Here is a 22688-nt window from a genome sequence, read left to right as displayed (position 1 = left end):
CCCCCCCCCCCCCGCCCCCGCCCCCACCACCCGGTCTGGGAAGACACCTCCCGCACGGAAAAAGCACACCAAAACCAGCCAGGCAAACCCTGGCTTCTTGTGCAGATTCACCAAAGACGTCGCACTTGGTGAACGCAGGCTGCTAAGACGTTACCACAGGAAAAAAAAATAACACGTAATGCCACAGAAAGGAGCCATATGCCCGCTGGTGACCTGAAGTAGAAATTTCAACTTCGGAGAGCTCCATCTCACTTAGGCAATTTCACACCGGTAAGCCAAAGGCAGCGCGCGCCTGGCCCTGCTGCGCCACCTCGGCAGCCTCCGACCCCTCCCCGCGGCCCAGGGAAGCCCCCTGCTACCAAACCGCCCTCCGGGTCCATACTAATGAAGACACACAGGCATCCAGCAGCCATTTGCGCGCCGCAGCCAGCATAACTAAGTTCTGGGGCGCCGCGACGCCTTTCCCGGAGAAGAGACCTGGAAGGAGGACCATGAAAAGTGTGTTCCTTCCGGCCTCATCCTTCCCCTAGGAGTTTAAGAACCCGACTGATCCTTTCCTTTCGAGCCTAAAAACGGTTCACTCCCCCCTTCCCCCAAATCATTCTCCGCAGACTAGCCCAAACCCGCGCAAAGCGAGACGCACGCGCGCACCAAGAAAACATCAATTTCCATGCCGGGTGAGGTTCTGTAAAATACATTTCATTTGTCAGTCTTTTCCTCCAGGATTGGCAGGTACGACACACTTTACGCACCGAAGATGCGTGACCGGATTGCAGCCGTTTTTGTGCTCGGACACCAGGGCGGTTTCACCTCCAGGTTACGGATTCCAAACTTAGCTCCACCCGAGCCGAAAATGGCTGGTGCGCCGCCTCCCCTCCCCGAGGCTGCCGAAGCCGTCGCCGGCCCCTGCCCCCTCTTGACCGATCCCCCAAGGACTTGCGTCGGATCGGATCCAACACCTTTCCCCGGCGCGGTAGTGCCGTGCTCTTTGGGGACGCATTGTAGGGTACCCCGATGAAAGACGCGATCCCCTCTCCAGCCCCGTTCCTTGTGCCGCTTTACCTTTCCGCTCGGCACCGCCTCGCGGGCCTCTTAGCCCCTCTCTTCTATCCCCAGGTCCGTGCGCAAACAGCCCCAGACCTCTCCAGCCAGGCTGCATCCGGCCCCGCCGCCAGATCAGCTGCGCCAAAAGGTTAGCGATGCCCCGACGTGACCAAGCCCGCGCCACTGACCCTGGTAGCCGGTAGGGGCACCCCCTAAGACTCCCGTACCTTCTCTGCCAGCCCTCCAAGTACGCGTGATTCGTGGGGAACCGCGGGCGGTCCCGAGGAGGTCGGCTCTGGAGCGCGCGGGCAGGTGCGCACGCTCTTTGCAGTGGACTCCCGCCCCGTGAGCGCCCGGAGAGGGGTGGTGGCGGCCAGGACTAGCGCACAGCCGCGGGGAGCACTGGCGCCGAGGTCCCGCGGCTCCAAATTGGCAGCGCTGGGACCTGGGCTCCAGGCTCGGAGTGTCTTAAAGCGCCGCGCGCGACTTTTCCCGGAGCCGGCAGTCTCCGGAGTTCTCGCCCAATCCCGGTGTGATTACTTTTCGCACATTGCAACAGTGTCGCTACGGCGCGGCCGCTCTCGCACCGTGAAAGTTGGCGCGCGCACCTCCGAACCACGTTTCGGGCGCCTGCCAAGGCCAACCGGTTCGAGGCCAGTGTTTAAGAGGGGGGAAAGAGCGCATGAAACAAGTGACTTACCCGTGCCTTTTCGGTGTGCAGCTGGAAACCTGGGGCGCGCCGGGGATTCTGGGCGCGCGTCCTGGACACCAGCTCGGAGACCTCAGGCTGTCTCCAGCCCGGCGCCAGGAGCGCACCGTCGTGCAACAAGCCTTTGGCCACCTGGGCGCCCCCGGCGCCGTCCCGGAGCCCAGGGGAGCCTTTCCCAGTCTGCCGGCGGCACCCCCACCCACCTCCCGGGCTGGCTAGCTGAGCCTGCTGTCTTCCCGCCTTCCTCCTAACCTGCCTCTCCTTCTCCCTCCTCTCCTCCCGCGGGCTCCCACACCGACCCCAGGCTTCCCCAGTTTAGCGGTGGGCAACTAACCTGAGTCAAAGAAAACAAGGAGAATCTGGACGGCGTCCTCCATTAGTGACGCCGGATGGGGATGGGTCCCCTTTTGGAAGGGGACTCCGGGGATGGGTCGCGGCGGGTGGGCTTCTTCGGCTTGCAGCGGCGCTGCTGCTTCTTCTTCTCCTTTGGCTCCTCGGACTCCTCGGGGTCCCTCGGATCCTTGTCCTCGGGCTCGGGCTCGGGCTCCTCCCCCTGCCTGGGGTTCTGGGGCTCCTGAGTGCTGGGCTGCGCGCGACTCGGGGAGGCGTCGGGGCTCCGCAATCTCAGAGCGTGCAGACGCTCGGTGAGAGATTGGCCGAAGGTGGTGTGCTTGGGCACCACGGGGCCGCGCTCGTCCTCGGGCTCGGTCTCGGGCTCAGTGGCGGGGGCGGTCTCAGGCTCGGTCTCGAAGTCGGTCTCGGATTCGATTTCAGACTCGGTCTCCGTCTCGCTCTCGGATTCGTAGTCAAACTCTTCCTCGTACTCTAGGCACTCGGGGAGGGACAGCTCGAGGTCTGCCTCCTCGTGCTCGTGGTCAGATTCGGGGGGCTCGGGGAACGCCTGGGCGGCAGAGCGGTGGTGGGCGTTAAGGAAGCTCCGGCGCTGCTGGGCGGCCGCGCGCTGCTGGGCGCGGGCGTTGGAGGTGGCAAGGGCGCGGAGGAGCGCGATGGAGCAGGAGAGCCAGAGGAGCGCGGTGGCTGCCCGGCGGCCGATAGGTGGGCACAGATCGTTGTAGTTGTGGCGAGCTCGGCGCCACTGCTGAGCCCGGGACCTACGATCCATTCTCTTAGGCGCACACCGGGAAGCCCACCCGCCCTCTGGCTCTGCAGAGAGCGGCTCCGATGCGCATCGGCTGCTGCAGCCGAAAAGGGTGCACCCCACGAGGTGAGAAGCTGGGTCCGGAGGTCCCAGCCCCACCTCGGTGTGAGGGGGAAAAAGGGAAGCACCTACCTTCCTGACCACTCAACTTTCTAAAGCTCCGCGCCTCCGCTCGCCTCTCTGAGCAAGAAGAAGGGATGGGGAAAGGGGGAAGAGAGAGTCTGTCTCCTCCCAGGCTCCTCTCTCTAAGTCTCAGACTCTGCGGTCTAAGACCCGGGAGAGGTGCCTCCGCTGGTCCTCTCGCCTGGGAGAGGAATGAGGAGACTGAGGCGGGGAGGGACGCGGCGGAGAGGTTCTGCAAAGTTGCGCGCCCGGACTTCAGCCGGGCATGTGCAGTAAGGAGGCGGGGGCGCCTCCCCGCGAGCTGCGCTGTGGCGCTGAGCCCGTGGCGCAGACCCTAGTGGGCCGGCAGGTGGCAGGAGGGAACCTTGTTTGGAAGGATTGGGGCGAAGCGAGGGGCGGGGGCCCTGGCGGGTGCCAAGGAACAAAACGAGTGAGCGAGCTAGCCACAGGTTAGGGTGGGTATGGGTTCTCCGAGGGGGTCCATACCCCTCCTCGGCTCCAGCATCCTCGGTAAAATAAAGCTGAAAACCAGACCGCTAAGTTGCAGATACTCGGCGGAATGAAATGAGGGTCTCTGCGTGGGTATTAATGATCCAGCCACAGGCGATTTCCAAGGGCTTAATAGTTTGAGGATGGTAACCTCAGGCAGTCATTAATCAGGAAACCACCTTTGGCGGATCTGTTCCAGAGACTGTAATTAAGAGCGTTTGGGAAAAATACTCCCCCCCCCCCCTCCAGTCTCAACTGGTTAATTACCTCATGGACTAACAAGCATCTTGCCAAGGAAGGGCCCCACAGGCGGGGTGATGGGTTGCAAGTCCACAAACCCATCAGTGGACCGCCATGAGCTCTGGCTGAGATCGGGCGCTGGAAGACAGACTTTAATTAGCTGGAACCACTAGTTAAGAGAAGTCGTTCGGAGCTGATATTCAGCAGGTCTAGTCAGTTCTCTGCCCCTGTGGGGCGCTGCAGGCTGGTCAGCTATCAAGCAGATCTCATGGGGTACCCCTTAAAGCTCTTTCGTTTCATACAGAGATAGGTTTTCAACAAAGCTAATTCATTCGGCAAATATTTATTGACTGCCTAGCATGCGCCCGGCTCTGCTCCAGGTGCTGGAGTTAAAAAAAAAAGAAAGAAAGAAAGAAAGAAAGAAAAACGAAAACTTACATTAATTAAGGAAAGGCTAGTTAGGACTAATCTGCTGGTAATCAGAACGTTAAACGACTCAGAATCCCTCCTTGCCCACCAATGCTTGATCCAGCTCGGGTTCTGCAGGAGAAAACTATCGGGTAATGAGAGTCTCGGGGCTAGGTGGTGGCTACCCACCCTAGACCCTGTTGAACCCCGAAGGCTAAAAGGTTGGAGGAAATGAATACATCTCTTTCTCAGCCCTGCAAAACCAAATGCGTCCTCCTGAAGGGGGATCCCTGGAGTTATTATATCTTTGCTCAGGAAAGGATGGTCCTCCGGAAGCTTTTGAGTTCCCTCTGTGATCCGACCGCTTCTTCTGGGTTGTGGACGATGCCTTCCCTGGTGAGGTGTGGACCACAGTGGTGTAATTCAGAGCCAAATCGTCTTCCTAGAGGCCCTGGATGTGTCAACAAAGTTGCTCTGCCTGGGACAGGTGGGGTTTTGCTGGTTTGTTTTGCTTTTGTCTTTGACTCAATATGGGGGGGCTTTGGAGAGGCATGACCTCTCATTAATTCTGGTTTCCCTTTCGAGCTTGTCTACCAGGCTTTCCCTCCTGGTGCTCCCTTCTTGGTGTCTAAAGAGTCCTGCCTGTCTCTACAGCAGTTAGGCGGCCTGGTGGAACTCATCCTCATATATCGCCAGCACCATGCCCGCATACAGCTGTCAAATCCAGAGTATAGACCTTAGCAAGATTCTAGCCACCGCTTTTGCCATGTTGAGGTTTTTTTGTTTGTTTCTGCATCTTGGCTGGGGACATTCTAGAATGTTCCTGACCTGGCTTCTTGGCTGTGTCTCCCTTGCATCTTGTGTTCTTCGAGTTAGTTTGTGGCATTCAAGTACTGATTGGTCTAATCAAGTGGCATTGATTTGGCAAACCCCATACAAGGACACATGTCTGTAGTCTAGCTGTGCCCCACTCTCACACTGTGCAGAGAAACTGAAAGCGTTTTACTGTCACAAGTGCCTGGCTCCCACCATCATGTGGAAATTAGTGTGGGACGCCGGACGGGCTGTTTGGAGCCGCCCAGCTCAAATCCTTCTCGCTCAGCCCCCGGTGAGGAGGGACGGCTCTAAAGGTTTTACTCACGTTGACCCACCTGCTTTATTCGTTTCAATTAGCGCAGCCTCCCTGACGGTGTAAGGAACATAAAGACATCGTTCAAGTGGTTTTTCAAGGCACACTGGGAAAAAAAAAAAAATCAGGAATATGTGGGTGCTGGTGAATGCCCTTTCAATGGAGACGAATGCCAGCTGTCAGCAACGAGGTGGATTATGATTCTTTAGGGTTCATAAGAAAGTACTCCATTTTTCAGAAGGAGTGCTCTATGCCTGTAATGGAGATGGCAGCCGCGAGCCGATCCACTAATACAGATACACGGAGATTGCCTGCGTTATTAACAAATGTGTGTTACATAATACGTATTTTTGGACTAGATTCTGCATTAGTAATGCACTTTCTTTGCAAGATGCATTTTAATCAGCAAATGAACATTTAACAAAACACTGCATTTTAGAGCCCCAGTCCTGTACGGTTACAAATACATTTCGGTACGCATTCCGCACGGGCTCCTGGAGCGGCAGGACCGCACTGAAATACCGTTCCATCTCCCACTTAGGGCCGAGGTCGAGCAAATGGATCTGGGCAGAAAATGCTGTTTAAAATGCATTACGTGCATGACTTTAAAAAGTGCTTGCTGCAGAGTGAATTTCAAAAAGGAGCAAGCCAGTGATGAACGACCTCGTGTTGTTAGCAGGCTAAGGAGCGAGGGGCTCTGTCTGTCTGCCGGTAAATAAAGTGTGGTCATATGTCACCTTCGCGCTCTGCCGGAGGGAGGCTCCTCAACCTGTCGGACGGGAAAGCGTGGTTCCCAGCCCATCAGAGCATCATACAATAAGGTTCTGATTGGGATGAATTGTGGAGAACATTGTCTTCAGCCCCTTAAAGGATTGTCCTGTGGAACGGGCACTGAGATGTATTTTACGTGGCTGCAGAGGCCAAAATTCTAAGCTATGGGTAGTAGTTACAACAGGCAGATTTCAGCTCAACCCCGGGAAGAATATTCTAACAATTAGGGCCCTGAAATGGAACGGCTGTCAGGAAGCAGTTGGCTCTTTGTCAGAAGCGGTGTTAAATCAAAGGACAGATGAGCACATATTGGAGATGTTTTCCGTGGGACTCATGAGCCGGGCAGAGTTGGAACTTGATGCGTGCCAAAGTTCTTTTCAACTCGGATTCTGATTCCATGAGAGGCATTTGGAGACCTTGGGAGAGGGGCTGGGGGCTCTACTGATGGACATGCCCTTCCGAGTCTGCTTCTATTTTAGAAGCATTTGAAAGTGCGTGCGGCTCAGTGACAGGAAGGAATGTTCGGGTGGCAGTTTCGGGACATGAGCAAACAGGTGTATGCGATGGAAGCGGCCGTCCGCTGTGCGCGGCTTTCATGGCCGGGTCCGGGCTCTGAGGCGCTTGGCTCCACAACTCCCTTGTCGGAGCAAAGAAGTGATGAAGTCTATTAACTGTACTCCTCCTCTGCCTCCCAGAGCCGTCCCGGAAATTAGGAATGAAATTGACTCTTCAGCCATGAGGAGTTGAGTCACTTCCGTGAGCGGGATGCTGTCGCAGGCACCGTGGGGGGGGGGGGGGGGGGGGGGGAAGGGCGAAATCGGGGGGGGGCCGCGGTCCCCCCCCCCCCCCCCCGACACGCGTGCAGCGCGAGGTGCCCCCAAATTCTAAACAGGGGGCTGCCAACAGGTGCCGAAATAACAAATCCTACACGAGGTACATAAGCTGCTGAGGGAAGAGGCTGAGGAAGTGTTTATGCGAGCAGAGGGGGAGTTCATCTGGTGGGTTTCTGAAAAAGGTGGGTTTTTTTCTTCCCCCCTCGTCTGACTTTGGAGATTTTCTTGTTTTGTAAGAAGCTGTGAGAGGCTGGCTCTCAGTCCATCTGTTCTGTGTGCCTACCGTGCACGAGCTGTCGCTCTGGGGGAGACCGAGATGGAGTACGGGGGTTCTCAAAAGGCTTGACAGGCTCTTGTCACGGGTCCCCTAGACACCAACACAGCTTCCGAGATGAGACATGAGGTAAAAGATCGGTTCTGTTCTGCCAGGGGAGCGGGTATAGTCACGCTTGAACGTATTGTGTGGGTTTTTTTTGTTTTTGTTTTTGTTTTTGTTTTTGTTTTTTTTGGACAACCGTTGGAAAGGACTGCTTGTCAAGATGGAGAGCTTTACAAACTTTCTTTTGGGTAGAAATGAATTCAGGGAGTTTAAAGTATCCCCCACCCCTGCCCCGTGGCAGTGAGCCGCAGAGGCTCAGGCCCGCTGAGAATCTGGTGCTGCCCCTCCCACCTGGCCCCCAAAGAGGTCTGGGTACAGTACAGAAGCATTTGGCTCACGTCTCTGGGGCGCTGTTTTGCTGTCATTCAGACCGCAGTGGTATCGATGGGCTCTCACCAGTACAAACCGTGACAGTCCCAAGCTCCTGATTTTGCGATTTGGGGGGAATGCCATCTGGAGCTTCAAGCAAACGATAGGGGGAAAGTAACCTTCTTTTTGACCCGTCGGGATTGTGTCCGGGCCATCGTTGGGGTTATGGCACCCTGTGTATGTCCTTTGTTTTTACAGGGAGCCAGGATCAGAAGTGAACCCTCCCTGTTCCCGTGTACAGAGCCGTTAGGAGGTGTCTTCCCAGAGTGGCCTTTGGGCCACTTGGGTTTGTGCTGTACCAAGGTTCTCCCGCCGATCCAACACCCGCCCACCAGCCTCCCTGCCCACCCTCCTCTGCCACAGGAGCGATTTCTAGGCTCCTGATCCAACGGGAAGGGTCTGGAGACAGAGCATAAGCTTGGGCCTGCAGGTCCTTGTTGGTCACGGTGCCTGCCTTGCCCTGCTCTGGCCCTAGCTCTCCGCTTCCATATGGTCCCTGGTTCGCACTCTGGACTCTGGCCACTTGCCTGGCTTCGTCCTGTCGAAATCGGGTCGGGTTCTGCCCATCTGCCCACCCCCAACTGACACTGTAGCTCGTCTGGTTGTTTCCCACGGCCGGCTGACACCTCAGTGTCCCGAGTCGCCCGCAGTCCGGGCGGTTCTGGTCTCAGACGTGCCCCCTGCCCTGCACACCAGGCTCGTCCTGTGGCTGGCGGGCTGCTGCTTGCAGAGGACCGGGCCACCCGGAACGTCCTCCGCTGCGTGGCTTTACCTTGCGTCCCGCTCTCGTGGCCACCCCACCTCTTCCCCCAGCCAGCAGCACTGACACGGAGCCTCAACATTGTTTTTCTCCCATCCGCCGAGACTCTGACTCACCCCTTCAGACTTGGTGGGGGAGTGAGCAAGCGAGCAGCGAGCCCAGAGGGGAGAAACTCTTAGTTGGTGTCGTGGTTCAGGCTCACGCTCATAGAAACCCTTTCCGCTCGAGCTCTTCAAAATATGATTAGGCCAATTTTACACATCTAGTCACTGAGGCTCTGGCAGATTGGGACTGTTTCTATACGTGCGAAGTGAAGTGGGGAATCGAGGCAATTATCTTCAGGCAAATGGCTCTGGGCTCTGTAATCAGGCCGTCCTGGTAACGGGGGGAATCAGCCTCATTCACTGTAGCGCTGCTTTGAGTTCAAGAGGATTCGAGGCATTGTTTGTTGTTTGAGCCGGGCTTTGTTTCTCCAAAAGGCGGTCGGTCGGTCGGTCTGGTGAAGCTGCATCCGGCCCGGCACAGGTGTCGGGGTGTGTGGCTCCCTTTGGTTTTGCGGGGCGCCGATGCGGCGCTGCATGCAATCCACGGCGCCCACCTCCGCTTCCTGTGGGGCGGCCCCGGGTTCGCCTTGTCTTTTCCCCCCGGCCCTTCCCTCCTCCCGAGACACGCGGCCCCGGCGATCTCCAGGCCCGTCCCCGTGCGGGGACCGTACAGATTCCAGGGGGGCCCACGGTTGGGACACCACGCCGCACGTGCTAAAGGCAATGTCCTAAAACTCGGGAGAATAACACAGCAGAAGTGAGCAAAATCAGAAGCGAAAACTCCTAGCCCGGCCGTGGCGTCTCCCCCTTCCACTCATGGTTTTGGCTGCAGATCATTGTCCGTTGGGAGTTTTTCCCTTTGCTGGTCTAGACGCGGCCTCACGGCCAGCCGTCTCTTCCCCCACGGAACGAGAGAAGACTCGTGTTTTTCCAACGCGCAGGGGTCTCTTTTGCTTTGAGGCCGGTGCAGACTTCAATCCCAATTGCCCTTGAGAACAGTCCTTGTCATTAGGAAGCTAACCAGCAGGTAACCCGGGCCGCGTGGGGCCTGCTGGGTGACACGGGGCGCAGGGCCCTGGCCAGGGAGCCCGGACGGAAGATCCGTGTCCGTCCGCCTCTCACATCTCCCTCACCCACACTCGTGCTTAGAGTCCGACAAGAGGATGTCATTAATAAACACGCCAGCAAGGAGACAGTGGGGCTTGAGATGGCCGTGGGAAAACACAGAGGAAGCAGAAGGTGTTTTTTTTTTTTTTTTTTTTCCGATTGTCGGAAACCTTCATCTTTGTCGCTTTGAAATTTCCTGATGTTGCTTAATTAGTTAAACCTAAAACTTCCTGTCCACACTTGAGATAAGAGGGTTTTGAAAAACATCCAGCCAGACTATTGTGGCATAATGTGGCTTGTGTATTTTTTTTTTTTTTTTAAAGCTGATAGCTAGTGTATTCCTGCTCCGTTTGTTAGATCGTAACATCTTTCCCCAGTGTTTTACTGTGATTGGTTTACAGCCTTAATGATCATCGTTTTATACTGTATTTTAAGATCTGCTGGGGCAAATGCCTTCTTATGGCATACTATCTCAGAACCCTCTGATAGTTTTGCCCATTTATTTTCCTCTAGAATTTAAGAACCATTTTTATCAAGTTCTGTAATGACCTTGTTGATATTTTGACTGGAATTGCATTCACTCTATAAATTAAGTTGGGGAAGACTGTCATCTTTTCTGCATTTAGCCTTAGGCCCCAGTATGACCTCACTCTTCATTTACTTGAGTTTCTGTCTCTCTCATTAAGGATTTGTGTTTTCTTGACATGATTCTGGTACATCACATGTAGAGTCTGAGATGTGAAAATATATCCTGTATCTCCCAAGCATTTGCTACTTGTGTTGCCATTGTGAAAGGGCTCTCTTTTTTTATTATATTTTCGGGCTGTTTATTATGTGTTTATAGGGACAGTATTGATTTGGGGGCGTTTTTCTCAGATTCGGCGACTTTTAGAATTGGTTGGTTTATGAGGCAGCCAGCAGCCTGCTCAAGCAAACCCTCAGTGAAGGGTGCAGAGGATTTTGTCGAAGGGATTCCTGCGTGAGGGAGAGAGGTGAAGTCAGTGATCCTTCCTTCCTTCCTTCCTTCCTTCCAAGATTTTAAGGAATCTCTACACCCAAAGTGGGGCTTGAACTCCCACCCCAAGATCAAGAATCCCAGGCTTCCTGACCGAGCCAGCCAGGCCCCCCCCCCCTGCAGACTGTTCTTGATAATGGAATCTACATAAGCTTCCTTCCTCTTGGTATTTCACTGTCCTCTCTTCTTGAATCACAATAGATAGTAATTTGAGTTTTTTGTTTTAAGATTTTTGAGAGTTTTTTAGGTTTTTTTTTTCAAAATTTTGTTTTCATTTCATTTTTTTAAACGATTTTACTTAACATTAAAAAAAATAAGTTGGCAACCCTAGGTTGGCAGCTCACATTTCTTTGACATTTTAGCATTGTCTGAAATCTCTAAATCAGGAACTTCCAGCCCATGTCCTCTTGGACTGTATAGTTTGTAATATTTGGTCATTTTGGGCTTTTTTTTTAAAAGGTCTTTAAGACGTGTATTATTTTTGAGAGAGGGAGGGAGGGAGGGAGGGGCAGGCTCCCGAAGCAGGCTCCAGGCTCTGAGCTGTCAGCACAGAGCCCGATGCGGGGCTCGAAGCCAGGAACCGGGAGATCATGACCTGAGCCAAAGTCAGACGCTCAACCGATTGAGCCACCCAGGCGCCCCTGGGCTTCTGTTTTTATTTAAAAATAAATTTGGTGTATTCTTCTGGTCAGTCATGTCATTTCGTCAGGTTGATGTTTTAGGTCTTCTCACCCTCCCTAGTGCCTCTCCGTGCTCTCTGACGGCAGAGTAGAGTCCTTCCTCCTTTACTAAAGAGGGGATGGGATGGGGACATCCTCATGGTGTTTCTTTTTTTAAAGGGGTTTTCTCTCAATGTCCTTTCTTTGACAGTATTTAGGTGACTTTTAAGAGAAAACAAGGTGGCATCTCCTGAGAGGGCCCCAACAGAGAGGTGGAGAGGGGTAAGAGGTGAGAAACCAGACTGGGGACCAGATGGGCCTGGATGTGCGTCTTGTACCCTTTGCTTCAGAGCTGACCGGTGGCATTAACCTGTCTGGCTTTTCGTCTCCTCAGTTGCAAAAATGGCCTTTTAAAGGTCCCCAAACCCCTGCCTTCCAGGGTTACCGAGAGGATCAAATGAGGAAAAGAGATAGAGAGTGCCTAGCAGCGGGTCTGTAACAAGCAAACTCCGAACCAGTCGTTTGACTGGTGGCAGCTGTCACTGACCGTGGTGGTCGGGATGATGGTGGTGGCGAAGGTGGTGGCAAAGGCCAGTAGGCAGGAGAGCGATGGTAAAGATGGGAAGGAGCCCAGTGAGAAAGCACCTGCTGGAAAGTCGGAGAGGCCGATCACATCGGGTTTTGTCCATACACGTTTCCGGTTCCCCTGTGGTGGCTTCTGTACATGGTTTGAGGTCCAGAAAGGCACCGAGGACCCGCTACGGACGCGCTGGGCACCAGGAATATGCTGGATCAGACTTGTTCTCTCCACTTGGTGCGTTCAGTGGGGGATCTGGAAATAATGAATCATCATATTAAGGAGAGTGTTGTTGCAGCCCAAGCTAAGGGCACTGGAAAAGAAACGTGTTTTCTTTTTTCAGAGTGTACGGGAGAGGAAGCTGTCCTAGATTTGGGCATGTCAGGGAATACTTCCCTGAGAAAATGATACGTGCACACTTGAGCCGTGAACTGAAGGATGAGCATGTGGCGGCAGGGGGGGGGGGGGGGGGGGGGTGCAGTTCCAGGGCAGGAATAGCGTGTCCGCGGGCCCTCTGCTGGGAGGGACCGAACGCGTGAGGGGAACCTGCAGAAGGTCAGCGCGAGCATGGGGTACAGAGTGAAGTGAGTCTGGGGGGTGGACAGGGGCTGCCATGTCGGGCCTCTGGCCCGCCAGGACGACGTGTAGTCTTGTGTGTTGAACGCCCTTAGGATGGTGGGAAACCCTTGTCCTGATGGCCGGGAGGTGCCACAGTCCAGCCGTCTGTTTCAAAAAACTCTCTGGCCGTGGGCTCGGGGGCTGGAATTTGAAGGAAGCTAGAGATGATGGGAGTAGTTGGGTCTACGGAAGGTCGATGGTTCTATAAATGCATAAAACCAGTGGTAGTGAGAGTGGCCTTGAGAGTCACTTGGGAAGTCGACTAGCACGGCTTGGCAGCCGCATGGATTCAGGGAGTCCGCTGTGTGAGGAAGGATGCCTGGCCAGAACCAGAGGGAAGCCCGTGCCTTTCGCTGAAGGCGCAGGGGTGGGGAGTAGGGTGAGTTCTGTCCCTGGCTCGTTGAGCTAGAAGTGCGCCGCACGACCTGTGAGGAGGAATCCACCAGGCAGAAGGATGGGGCGGGTCTAGAGCCCCGGGGGGAGGCGCTGGAGTGGGAGCGGAGGAGTCTAGTGGGAAGGGCAGTACAGGAGAGGCCCCCAAGTTGAGTTTCCAGCCAGAGTCATTGTGGATAGAAGCTGTCCGGTGCTGCGAGGGACTGGAGGTCGAGTCGTAGCCCCTTGGTCGTTCAGGTGAGGAAACGGAGGCTCGGAGAAGGCGGCCCTGCTGGTTTGTGGCGGAAGCCCTCCTAGACTGGGTTCTTCACCGTCCTGCTTCGGTCCCCGTGCGGCACACCAAGTGGAGTATCTTCACGGAGACACAGAACGTGAACCGAGGGCTCGGATGTCCACCCCCCTGATAGCAGATCTCTTTTTTGTTAGCATCCAAACGGACAGTTCACAGCTTCGCCTTCCCCTCTTGATCACTTTAGAACTGACATTCTGCCGGCTCCTTATTAAAGAAAGAGCAAAGCAAGAGCTGGCTGGGAGTGGTTTCAAAGCTCGAAATAGAACTATACCATGCCCTTAATTCTCAAGCCTGGCAAGGCCCACACGGCAGCCGGGAAGGACTCGGGCAAGGTTAAAGCTAAGATCATTTGGCGACACTCTTTTCCTGCTGGTTATTCAAAACTCCGGCCAAGTCCCAGAGCACCGGTTATCACTCAAAGGTGGTCCCCAGGATAGGGGGATTACGTGCAAGAAGGGCAAATCCGTCGTTCTCAGGACCCTTTTTCAAGATGCCTCCTCTGTGAGACCGGTGAGGTGTCAGCAGCTTCTCCCGTCTGTTACTTTAAAAAAAAAAAAAGCAGTGTTTAATTACACGCAGAGCGTGTGGGTTCGGTTTATCATAAATAAGTTGATAATACAGACTGGGGCTAGGGCCAACGTCGGCTTTAATGGCCTGCCCCCACCGGCCGTGGTCTCCATACTCCACCTCTCAAATTCCCCCGAGGCTACCAGCTTCACGTAGAAAAATGCCTTGTCGCAAAAAACACAAGTCACGTTTCTGTCACTTGGCAGAGTCAGCTTGGAGGCCCTTGGTTGGTTCACCCCGGATCTCCCTTGTTCTTTCCAGTCGTCACCCTGTCATCTCTGGTCCCGGTAGGAGACCGTTGACAGTCACTTCCCAATTGATGTCCACTTTGGCTTATTTCTCCTCGGTCCCCTGTCCTGGCACACACTTCTGGGCACACGTTTACAGGGGTTTCTCTAGGGTCAATCTTAAGCGGTAGGACTGGTAGGTCACGGGTAGACACGGAGCTTTGACTCAGTTTTCCCTTTAGTACAAGACTGCCAGTCTGTCCCCACCAGCAGTGTGTGTCTGTCCTCACACCACCCAGTTGCTCTGGCCAAGAGAGCAGTGACACCAGGTCTGTGGCCAGAGCCCCTCCAATTTGGAGCCAGATCCTGGAGCTGTTTTCCTGAGGGCCATGACCTTGGCGGTTGAACTTCAGTGAGATAGATTTCCCAGACCTGCCACCAAGGGAGGTGGGGGGAGACCTCACTGAGGGAAACGAGGCGAGAGGCCGCCGAACAGCCTCTGCGTCCAGTTTCTTCAAGTTCTTACGAAGGGGACGCAGTTCTCGGAGACACAGCATCGACACACCGCTCTTGCCGGTGTCCCCTCGGGAACTCTAAGCAGTGCTCTGATCACGTGATCATTTTGAACCTGCTTGGCAGACGTCCTCCCCCGATCCCTGATCTAGACAGTTTAGATTGGGAATGACCACAATTGAAAGAATGCTCTCCAGCCAGCCTTTGAGATCGAGGCCCCTGTCCCCCGCCCTCCTTCCTGCCCGGCTCGTTGCCGGCATAGACGAGGTAGTCACAGCGCATAACCAGAGTTCCCTTATGATTTATCATCCAACACGGACATTTTTGAGCGTGAAAAGCCGCGGTAACTGGAGGGAGTGCTGGCGTCACGGGTTAACCAGGGCTTTCCTGCAAACTGAGTTGTAGGGGCGTCCTAGGTTTTCTTAATAGTGATATTAGTATTGTTATTAATATGATAACATTGTTACATATATACATAAAGTTAATGACATGATTAACATTGATATTACTTTTAGCATGTTTAAAAGAGTAACTTCCCATCTCCAACTAGTTTTAAAATAGGCTTCTCTCCGAAGAGAGAAAGGTCTGCCGTGGGAGCCCCTGTTAGTTAAACTGGTTGAACTCTCTGCATGAACAGGGAAATTTGCCCAACTGTGTTTCTGAAGTCATGGTGGAAACGCAAGGAAAAGAGCAAACTGGGGAGAAAGAAAACAGGAACTTTCTCTGAGACCTTTCCTGGGGGTTTCTGACCGGAGAGCCGAGGTAAGTGACCACATGGTTGTTGGGGGCTTGGTTCAGCATCAGCGGCCAGGACTCTGGGCCCCTCCTCCCCGCTCCCCCACCCCCAACCCACGCACTCCATGCTGAGGGCCCAGTGTACCCTCTCTAGCAGGGCCATTGGAAGTGCCCAACACGTGGCTTGCCTGGAACAGAGAAGGTGGGAGGTGGCCTGGAGTATGGAGGGAATGGCCATTTTTAGGCAGAGAATGTAGTCAAAAACTCTCTGACTTCAAAAGTACTATAGAAATTAGAAAAAAATCTATAGTCCTTTAGAAGTATTGAGATCCTTGCTCAAACTTCAGTTGTTTCCATACTAGCTAGATGATTTTTGCCTTATTCCCGTTCTATAGCTACGCTTCACGGGGTTCTTTAAATCAACTTGCTGTATTTATGTAAATGAATTTAGTTTTAAAGGAAAATTATTCCAATATCACTTGGCTTCTGGCTAAGAATTTTTTAAATGCGCAAGGAGATAAATGCATAGCTCTTAAAATGGACAGCATTGGCTCTTGGCCCCTTAGAATCCCCTCGGCACCGCCTTCGTCCGGGGCGGCCCTGTCTTCCCCGCAGCATGCAGTGAGGGGCTGAGTCCGTTCATCCACCGGGGAGAATCCCCGACTGGACCCTAGCAAAGATAGCATGACAGGTGGACTTCCTGTCCTGTGTGCCGTATTCTTGCCAACAGGCGTTTACCATCGAGGGGGACGGAGATTTCGACCCTAGTATCTAGTAAGGCAACTCCTGGCTGAGGAGGTGGTGGGAAGGAAGAATTCTGCTTCAAACCCGCTGAAGCCTGTTGAGCTCCGACAGGACTGAATTACTTGGGGCATATTTTCTTTCCATGACATTTGCCTTCTAATAATAAATCGACAGATGTAGTTGTCTTGATCTGCCTTTACCGTGACATTTGCCGTCACCTCACGTGTTTTTGTTTTCAGACGCAGCCAAGAAACAGGCTTCTCGGTGAGGCTTTAACCCATGCCCTTGGCCTCCGCAGAGCTCTGTCCCAAACAACGGGAGCGCGAGCCCAGGCACCTTCCACTTCCTGCCGACGTGCCTCGCAGGGGCCCACCCACTCCCCCGCTTTGTGCTGAGGCCTTTTCTCTCATGAGGGGCTTTTCCGGGGATTTGGGGCGGGGGGGAGGTGGCTCTTTTCTCCCATCATGTGCTTGGTTCTTGAGTGGATGCCAGAAAATGCCAGAAAAGAGCCTGTGCCTAAAAGTACAGATCCAGAAGTGGGGTAGGATACGCTTTTCAGACAGGTCAAAGGCAAGCAAAACTAGGCTAATACGTGCACGATAAAAGCAACACGTTCGAGGCACGCGTGTGATAAACCGGAGATTTGTGGCTCTGCTCCTTTGGCACAGAAGGTGGGCGAGGGCGGGGGAGAAAGGCTGTCCAGTAGATGCGGTTCCCGGCTGTGTCTTGCTTAGGTTGGCTCATTGTGTGCTTGTAAGTCCTAAATTTAAAAAGTATGTGTTGAGACGGTCTCCATGGGTCAATGGAATGGGACAGTTGAAATGAATCCAGGGCATGCGGGGAGGGGACCCGTCGTGTCCCGGCCGAGGACGTGGTTTTCGGGCCAGGCTGTGACCGGCCGGCGCACCGGGGCTCCGCTCCCCGCCTGCCCTTTCTTTCATACCAAGTGAGAAGTGTTCCTGGCACGTGCTAGGTTCTCAGCAGTTTGTTGGGGTTTTTTTCCACACATGTGTTGTGAATATGCGTTGGGTATTTTTGAACGTCGAATTCAAATTTTGTTGCGTTTTGGTTGACTCTTTTCTCACGTGCGTACTTTTAAACTTGTCAGCCTGTCGTTACGGAGGTTTCCAAGCGTGCAGAGGTGGAGGTGAGACCCCGGGGCCCCGCACAGCTGCGGTAGCCTGTCAGCGACTGCTGCCTCCTTCACCCCTCCGTCGTCTTTGGGTGTCTTTTTAAGGCCTGGCCCGGAAATCCTACCGTTGCACCAGCTCTTTCTGGACTCTTCTGGGGTCTGGAAGCCAGTGTCTTCCCCGCAAGGAGAGCAAGTCAGGTAGCTGAGCCTGCTCCCCGGCCCTCCCCCGACCCCCGAGGCACTCCATCCCTGCACGGATCTAGGGCACCCTCGCGAGGAGAGGAGACGCCAACCCCTGGAGCCCCAGGAACCTCCTGGAGCCACCGCCCCTCTCCTGGGTCCCCCGGTAGAGGCCCCCACATTGATCGCTGGACACTTTTCCGATTCCCAAAGTAGCGCAGACCCGTTTTTGGTGACCAGGCAAATCCCGGCTCTGCTCTTTCTAAAAGAATGCACATTTGGAACATACAGAGCCCAAATCAGTGTGATGTCAGTTGTCACTGTCCGTGTGGAAAGATTTGGCCATGGCCAGCTGCCGGGCCTCTTCGCGCTGTATTAATAGCAGGGCCGTGGGGCCCGATGGGGTCGGAAGCCAGGGAGAGGGGAGGGACAGCTGTGGCGGACATCACACCATGCTCCAGGCATGTGCTCCCGTGTCACGGGCACACAGATGGCCCACACCTTGCCCTGCCGCTCAAAGCCCCCCCCAGGCCTGTGCCTTCTTCTCCTTGTAGGGTCAGGAATGGGCTCCGGCGGACGGTGCACTTGACAGAGGAGCCAAATTAAGATGGGCACGATTGGAACAGAGGGTTCGGGTGGCCCCGTGTTGTTCTGGGTCAACTTACGCTTTTACTGGAAGCACAGGCATGTGCCGGCCGAACGAGGCGGTGGTATTTAAACAGCTGGGGGTATTGGGTTCTATATGCCAAGGCTGGACAGATATTTTTAAATGTCACAGGCCAAATGGAACCTGCGCTGGCACCGGCCAGAGGGGCAGGGGGATTTGGAGGACACCGCACCACCGTGGCTGGATATGGTCCGGAGAGCGGGGGGGGGGGAGGATTAGTGCCTGGGAAGAAGCCCAGCGCGTGAGGTTCAGCGACGACAGAGCGGGAGGGTCATTTGAGTAAGCGGTAGGCGCCTGGCGGGTGGGGTCAGGGGCAGGCGGACATGTGTGGAAACGCCAAGGACTCGTCCAGAGCTGGGAGGTCAGCAGGGTGGAGCCCCCGAGCTCACGGGGGAACGGGCCGGGGAATCGACCCTGTGGTCAAGGTTCCTGGCTTTGGTGTCCTACAGAACTGAGCGCTGACCTCAGAACCCCAGTGCCCGCCCCACTCCCTTGGGGCAACTCATTGATCTGCCCGGGTGGTTTTCCCCCCGCAAGTCGGAGGGAAGGGACCAGGGCTCCTGGAGGATTAAGCTGGACGAGTTAGCTACCTGACGCTCAGGAGCAAAAGCCCCTAAATGGTGGCTGCTGTTGTTACTAGCAAACGCGAATCTGTGGAAAACCGCCATCGTGGAACGGCTTGGAAACCGCCCTCCAGGCCCATCCCGCCCGGACACATGTTGTGTTTCAGCCGCACAGAGTATTGTCTTTGACGTCGGAGTCCTGGTAGCCGCCAACGTTTGGATACCAGGAGATGCTACCAAAACTTTTGGAGAGTTGACTTCTCCCGGCCTGTGGGAGCCTCGGGTCGGCCAGGACTGGTCCGCCGGCAGCCGTAACCGAGGGGCGGCTGCCCCCTGTCGGCGAGCTGCCGACCACGCCGGGCGCCACCTGGCCCCATCACTCACCTCTGAGCAGGGCCTGGCCTCTGTAGGCATTTGCACTTGCTGTCTCTGCAGTCAAGTGGAGCTATTATTATCTCCGAAGGGGCGAGGGCCGTCAGAATTAGCCACTGACTTGCTGGCTGGGGCCTCCTTGACTTTGCCCTGACATTGGTCTCGGGAGACCTGGGCTCATGGAAGAGCACTGGGTGGCCCGGCCTGGGACGGGGGAAGCAAAGGAAGGGGCGGCGGGCTTTCACGAAGGCCCCTGCCAGGCCCCCGGAGGCAGCTCGCTGCCCGCTTTTCTCCCCGTGGCCCCCCTTAGTAACCTGAGCAGAAACACAACGGGGTTAGGCCAGTTACTGTGGCGATGCCAACGCCCTTGTGGCTCTGGGCCTCTCGGTCACGAGGATGGGGCTTGGGAAGGCTCGAGGGGGCCAGGGTGGGTCTGGAACCTGGATGTGGCTTCTTAGCACTGGGAAGGGAAGGCTAAGGCTAAGGGGGCGTTCGGTTGCGGGGGCGGGGGGGGGAGTCTTGGGGCCCTCAAGTTCATCCCTGTTGCTGCGCAGAATCTCTTGCTTGTCCTGTGCAGTTCAGACTCCCTCTTCCTTGTCCAGGCCCCTGGGAAGACCCCGTGGCACCAGTGACCCAGCTGGGCCTCCGGGGCCACCTGTATGAAGGCTTGGGGGACCCTCCTCTTCTGAGGAGTCTTCCCTGTGTACACATAGCCAGGCTCAGACTCGGAGAAGCCCTTCCTCCTGGTCTGTTTGCTCCTTTGCTGGACTTCCTCTTTCCCAGATGTTTGGGGAATACGTTGATTTCATCTTCATGGCGATTTTACAGGGAACCTGAAGTTCAGGGAGGTCAAATAACTTGTGCAAGGCCATCCAGGCGGACAGTAGTAGAGTCTGGGTCTGAACTCCAGAGTCCGCCTTCTAAACCACTGCCTTTGAATGCTGCTTGGGAGATACGGGGGTGCTCCAGGGAGGAGTCTGGGATGACGCTTGGGCTGAGGCAGGAGCCCTCCCTGGAGCCAGTTGGGGGTAGGCCCTGGGTCGCGGAGAGCGGGCCGTGGGCTCCAGGGACAGAGGGACGCCAGCCCGGCTGCAGGAGTTGAGAGGGAGGCGAGCGGGGGTGGGTGAGGGCGTGTGGAGTGCCGAGGAGTCTAAGCCGTGGTCTGAATCCACATCTTCTAATGCTTTTTTCTGCTACCCCGTGGAAGAGGGGTTGGCAGAGGCAGAGGAGTGGCTGGGAGACCAGCTGGTCTCGAGGAGGCCCGGCTGGACCCGCCAGTGGTCATGATGAGTATGTTTGCGATGCATTTGGGAGGCTCGCGGCCCCGGCCTGTGGATGTGCCACAGGTCAAAGGTCACTCTAATTTGACCAGGGTCTGAGCTGGGTTAGCTGGGGCCTGCTTCCTGAGGTGGCCCAATCTGGGGAAGGCTTTCCCTCTGAGGCCTCTCTCTTGACCATGTAGAGGAGGGTCTCGGGTACTTCTGGAATAGTCCTCAGCCTCTGGTGAGAGCTGGTTCCTTCCAGCCTGGAGCAGACATGGCCTCAGGGCAAGGCAGCCTTGGAGAGCCGACGGGCGTGGGTGGTAGGGGGGATGTCATGGTTAGGAAGACCAGCCACAGGCCAGATGGACACCAGTGTGCGTGTGGTGACCCGATTTCCAGCAGTGCCTTCCCTCTCGCCAGCACTTCTGGAAGGAGCAGTAGGACCTGTTGATACGGTGTCATAGGGGTTTTCTGATTGTAACTTTCTGGAAGACAGTGAGCCTTGAGAGGTCTGTGCCTGAAGCCCCTCCTCAGGCCCATGATGAAAATGGGCCGCTGGATTGGGTGTGTGGGTGGCCCATGCTCCCTGTGGGTGCACCGTGAAGGGGTCTTGTGGACACCCCTAGGTTCTCCTGCAGCCCCGCCCTTGTCCTCCGTTTGGGTGAGGGACGTTTCTGGGGGCTCAGGGGGTGGCACAAAGTGCCCCAGTCCCTCACCACTAGGTGGCGCAGCTGCAGTGATGATGTTGACGGGGCTTTCGATGCCCCGTCAGAATCCCTGGGTGGGGGTTCCTGTGGTCCCCTTGGCCCTGGACGCTTCCTGGACCTGCTCTGGACCTGGCCGTGTGGTCTCGGGTAAGTGACGGCACCTGCATGGCTTTCCGGAACGACAGTTGGGTCCGGAGATGATGGGTTTTCATCAGCCCAGTCATTTCGCGGTGCATGAGGCCCCAGATCCAACCGCCTCGTTCCCTCTGTTCCCCAGCCTCTGTCCCTGCTCTGCGGCATCATCGGGACCGCCGTGGTTCTGTCTCCTTCCTAAAGGCTTCTGTGAGCTTGACTTCTTGTGGTCTGTTCTTACTGGCCAAGGCTCTGAAGTCAACTCTGAGCCGGCGATTGGTCCAGGGTCCCACCAGAAGGCCTTGGAGATCGTGACTCCCAGCCGATCTCATTAAGCGCCGGGTCTCTCTCATCAGAAGAGGGGCCACACTTCCAGAACCATTCTGCTTCTCTCCAGTCCACAACAGACAACAGTCCGAAGATGGCCCCTCAATAGGGGTTGTGCTGATGGCTGTTCTTCGGAAGAGAGACATCAAGCTGAAGAGCCACCCGAGTGTGGCCGTGGGATGTCGTCGTGTGTGTGCACGCGTGTCTGTGTGTCTGGTTTGTTCGTCCTGTTAACCCTTCCTTCCCCCTCTTCTCATCCTTTCCGTCCCCAGCCTCTTTGTTCTCGGGTGTCCTTGGAGCCTCCAGCAGCCGTGTCCCCGCTAAAGCTCTGGCAGCACTGTGTGTCGATGCTCCTTGAAGCTTCAGCCTCTTCTCGATGGGAATTTAACCTTTGCTCTGAAGCGAGGTTTTGCTAAGAGACACGGGTCTGTACAGACGAGGTGAGATCAGCCTTCGCCTCTTACCAGAACCGTTGTTCGGAAGGGTTTCTGTGCCTCATCGTCTGCAGATGTCACTTGGGAGTTGAGTCCTATTTAGCTTTGAGGAACGGCCCAGCAAGGGGGCCCCTCCCAAACACCTTGCCCGAGCTTACTTTGGGTTCACCCCCAGGCTTCTTGATTAACTCACGGTGGCGGCTCCCCGCACCCCCCCCCCCCCCAACAGCCACCTGAGCTGAGAGGACTTTTACCCTACTGGGTTACCGCCGAGCTGTATCAGGTGAAAGCGGGACCCTCCAGACCATCTGTTGTTAAAGAAAAATTAATAATGGAACACGTATAGAGCAAACACTTTGTACTGCTGCATAATAAATGTGGAATGCAGTGACCTTGGTTGAGGTAGCCACGGGCTTGTCGCCCACTCCCTGCTCGTCTGGGGCGCCAGGCGGTTAGGTTTGTAGCCTTCTGCCCTCCCCCAACCCCCCCCCCCCCCCCCAGGGAGGAGAACTCGGGAGCCCCAAGCCCCCGACAGGGCCCTGTCCTGGCCACGCGGGGATGTCCTCTTCCAGCTCTGGCCACATTCAGAATTTTCTGTCTGCTCCGCGCCACGGCGAACATTCCAGGCGACACGACCACTCCCGCTGGTGTTTCTGATCCGCCAGTGCCGTCAGGCCAGAACCTCCGGAGGCTGTGGGCCCCAGAGGAGGACACGGGAGGGTGCAGGCCGAGGGCAGAAGGCAGGCGGTGCTCCCGCGGTCTCCCACGGCCGAGAAGGACCAGCCTCGTGCTCGGCTCAGGAGCCAGCTGACAGCCCCTTTCTGATTTGCAGCTTTTGTTCAGAACTGGGCGGGGGGCCCCCCATCGTCGTAGCACTCGAGTTAGGCAATCGTTCACAGACTCTTCTCCTGGGGCCCCACGCACGACAGCACCATGGCACGTGCCTGCCACTCAAACCAAGGTAGCGACAGAACCTTCGGGGAGAAGCCTTCAGAAGATGAAATGTTG

General features: G+C 55.6%; 1 protein-coding gene and 1 long non-coding RNA gene across 2 annotated transcripts; one reads left to right on the top strand and one right to left on the bottom strand.

Annotated features, from left to right (window-relative positions):
• The first annotated feature begins 36 nt into the window (after positions 1–36).
• On the top strand, positions 37–22077 carry LOC125918191 (uncharacterized). The gene is made up of 3 exons (XR_007456396.1): positions 37–270; positions 1117–1192; positions 21519–22077. It is a non-coding gene; the product is annotated as an uncharacterized LOC125918191 (long non-coding RNA).
• On the bottom strand, positions 1985–2941 carry LOC125918189 (neuroendocrine secretory protein 55). The gene has a single exon (XM_049624222.1). The coding sequence runs from the start codon at positions 2874–2876 to the stop codon at positions 2130–2132; it is 747 nt and encodes a 248-aa protein (XP_049480179.1). The 5' UTR covers positions 2877–2941; the 3' UTR covers positions 1985–2129.
• Positions 22078–22688: the final 611 nt, after the last annotated feature.

This window comes from Panthera uncia, unplaced genomic scaffold (genome assembly GCF_023721935.1).
Source record: "Panthera uncia isolate 11264 unplaced genomic scaffold, Puncia_PCG_1.0 HiC_scaffold_524, whole genome shotgun sequence".
NCBI classification, from domain to species: Eukaryota; Metazoa; Chordata; class Mammalia; order Carnivora; family Felidae; genus Panthera; species Panthera uncia.
Note: the sequence above shows the minus strand (reverse complement) of the source record. Positions and strands in the feature narration are given on the sequence as shown.

Bases quoted from the DNA above. Each gene is read 5' to 3' on its own strand.
- LOC125918189 (XM_049624222.1), bottom strand. From the start codon at position 2,876: ATGGATCGTAGGTCCCGGGCTCAGCAGTGGCGCCGAGCTCGCCACAAC.